The sequence below is a fragment of the Dendroctonus ponderosae genome, unplaced genomic scaffold, assembly GCF_020466585.1.
Source record: "Dendroctonus ponderosae isolate FM_Combo_2020 unplaced genomic scaffold, Dpon_F_20191213v2 Dpon_F_20191213_6, whole genome shotgun sequence".
Classification (NCBI taxonomy): domain Eukaryota; kingdom Metazoa; phylum Arthropoda; class Insecta; order Coleoptera; family Curculionidae; genus Dendroctonus; species Dendroctonus ponderosae.
Genome location: NW_026018814.1, coordinates 2,309,745 through 2,311,040, shown reverse-complemented (window position 1 = coordinate 2,311,040; position 1,296 = coordinate 2,309,745). Strand labels below are relative to the sequence as shown.

Genomic DNA, 1,296 nt, shown 5'->3' with positions numbered 1-1,296 from the left:
ATTTGGGTACCCGAAGTATTCTGTACCTTAAAAAATTTAAAATTCCCGCTTCTAATTAGCCGATAATCCAGATACCTGTTTTTACCGTCAAAGCTTGCCATTACTGACGGTTCCAAGTTTTAACATTATACCGCCACCTCTCTTATTTTACTTTGTCTATGGCCTCTAGGCGGTCTACCTGAGGCGTTATGGTGCTGGTGGTGACTTTCACATGCTGATCGTTGTGGCTGTAATGAGCCTGCATTAGAAGCTCCGCGTTAGCGTGTTGATTGGTGTAGTCATCTCTGAAAGTTGCCTGGATCCTCAATATGTTCAACTGGCTCAACTCCTCAAAGGCCCTCGGCCCGTATAAACCTGGAAAGCGCTGTGTTATCTTCACTCAACCTGGATGAGGATTCACTCACCTAATTCCCTTTTCAAGTCGATCTGGTACTCCCAGACTCCAGGCTTTTCATCCATTTGATACAGTCGTTTCGTGGCGATTTCGCTCCTGCCTCCACCTTGCCGCTCCACGTACGCAGTCACCTCCATGAAACTGCTCTGAAGACTCGCCTGCGACAATGGAGACCCATCGTGGAACGACGCCACCAAATAGGTGGTCACTGGCATCCCAGGCTTGAACACTTGCGGAGAATCACCCAGAAATTTCAGTTTCACCTGCGGAAAACTCAGTTCGAAAATGAAAGTAACTCGTTCAGGGCACTCACGGTTGAATTCGATATTCGGGCACTGGAGTATCCTTCGATCACTTCGTCCAAGAATCGGTCCCCAACTGTAGCGGTGATAATCACTTCCATTCCATCCAAGCTGGAGACGTGCTCCAACAAACCCCCAATCGGAAACTTAAAAGCGTATGTCCCGTAGAACTGGAATAAATCATCAAATGAAAAACCCACTTTATTGATCCCCGATTTGAGGTGCTTTGCAAACAAGAGGATTAACTCCAAATTGCACTGTAAAATACGCACAAATTTCAAGCTGGGAATCGGCTCCCAATAATCCATCCGTGGCATCCAGGAGGGAAACTCCTCGTGGAAATTGTAATACTTCTCCACTAACGGCTTGTTGTAGCGCTCGTAAGTGTCGTAGTAGTTATCATACGGATCATCCCTGTAGCTCCCCTCGTAGGAGCGCTGATTGCCCCGTGGTCCATCAAAGTTGTCCCTGAAAAGCATTTTTTTTATTGTGGCCAGTTCGAGCGCTAATGCCCGGTTTCCGAACTCCAACATATCGGTTACATAAGCTTATGAGTCTCATAAACTACCAAAATCACGTCTGTTGGGTTTCTCAACGTCT

At 46.7% G+C, this 1,296-nt stretch overlaps 1 protein-coding gene across 1 annotated transcript in view; it reads right to left on the bottom strand.

Annotated features, from left to right (window-relative positions):
* Positions 1–1,296, bottom strand: part of LOC109536391 (CD109 antigen) — a gene marked incomplete in the record, with an annotated part of 20,337 nt that overhangs the window by 5,130 nt on the left and 13,911 nt on the right. Inside the window, 4 exon segments of the mRNA XM_048667879.1 lie at positions 179–354; positions 405–657; positions 708–866; positions 969–1,164. Coding sequence (XP_048523836.1) covers positions 179–354; positions 405–657; positions 708–866; positions 969–1,164 — 784 coding nt within the window.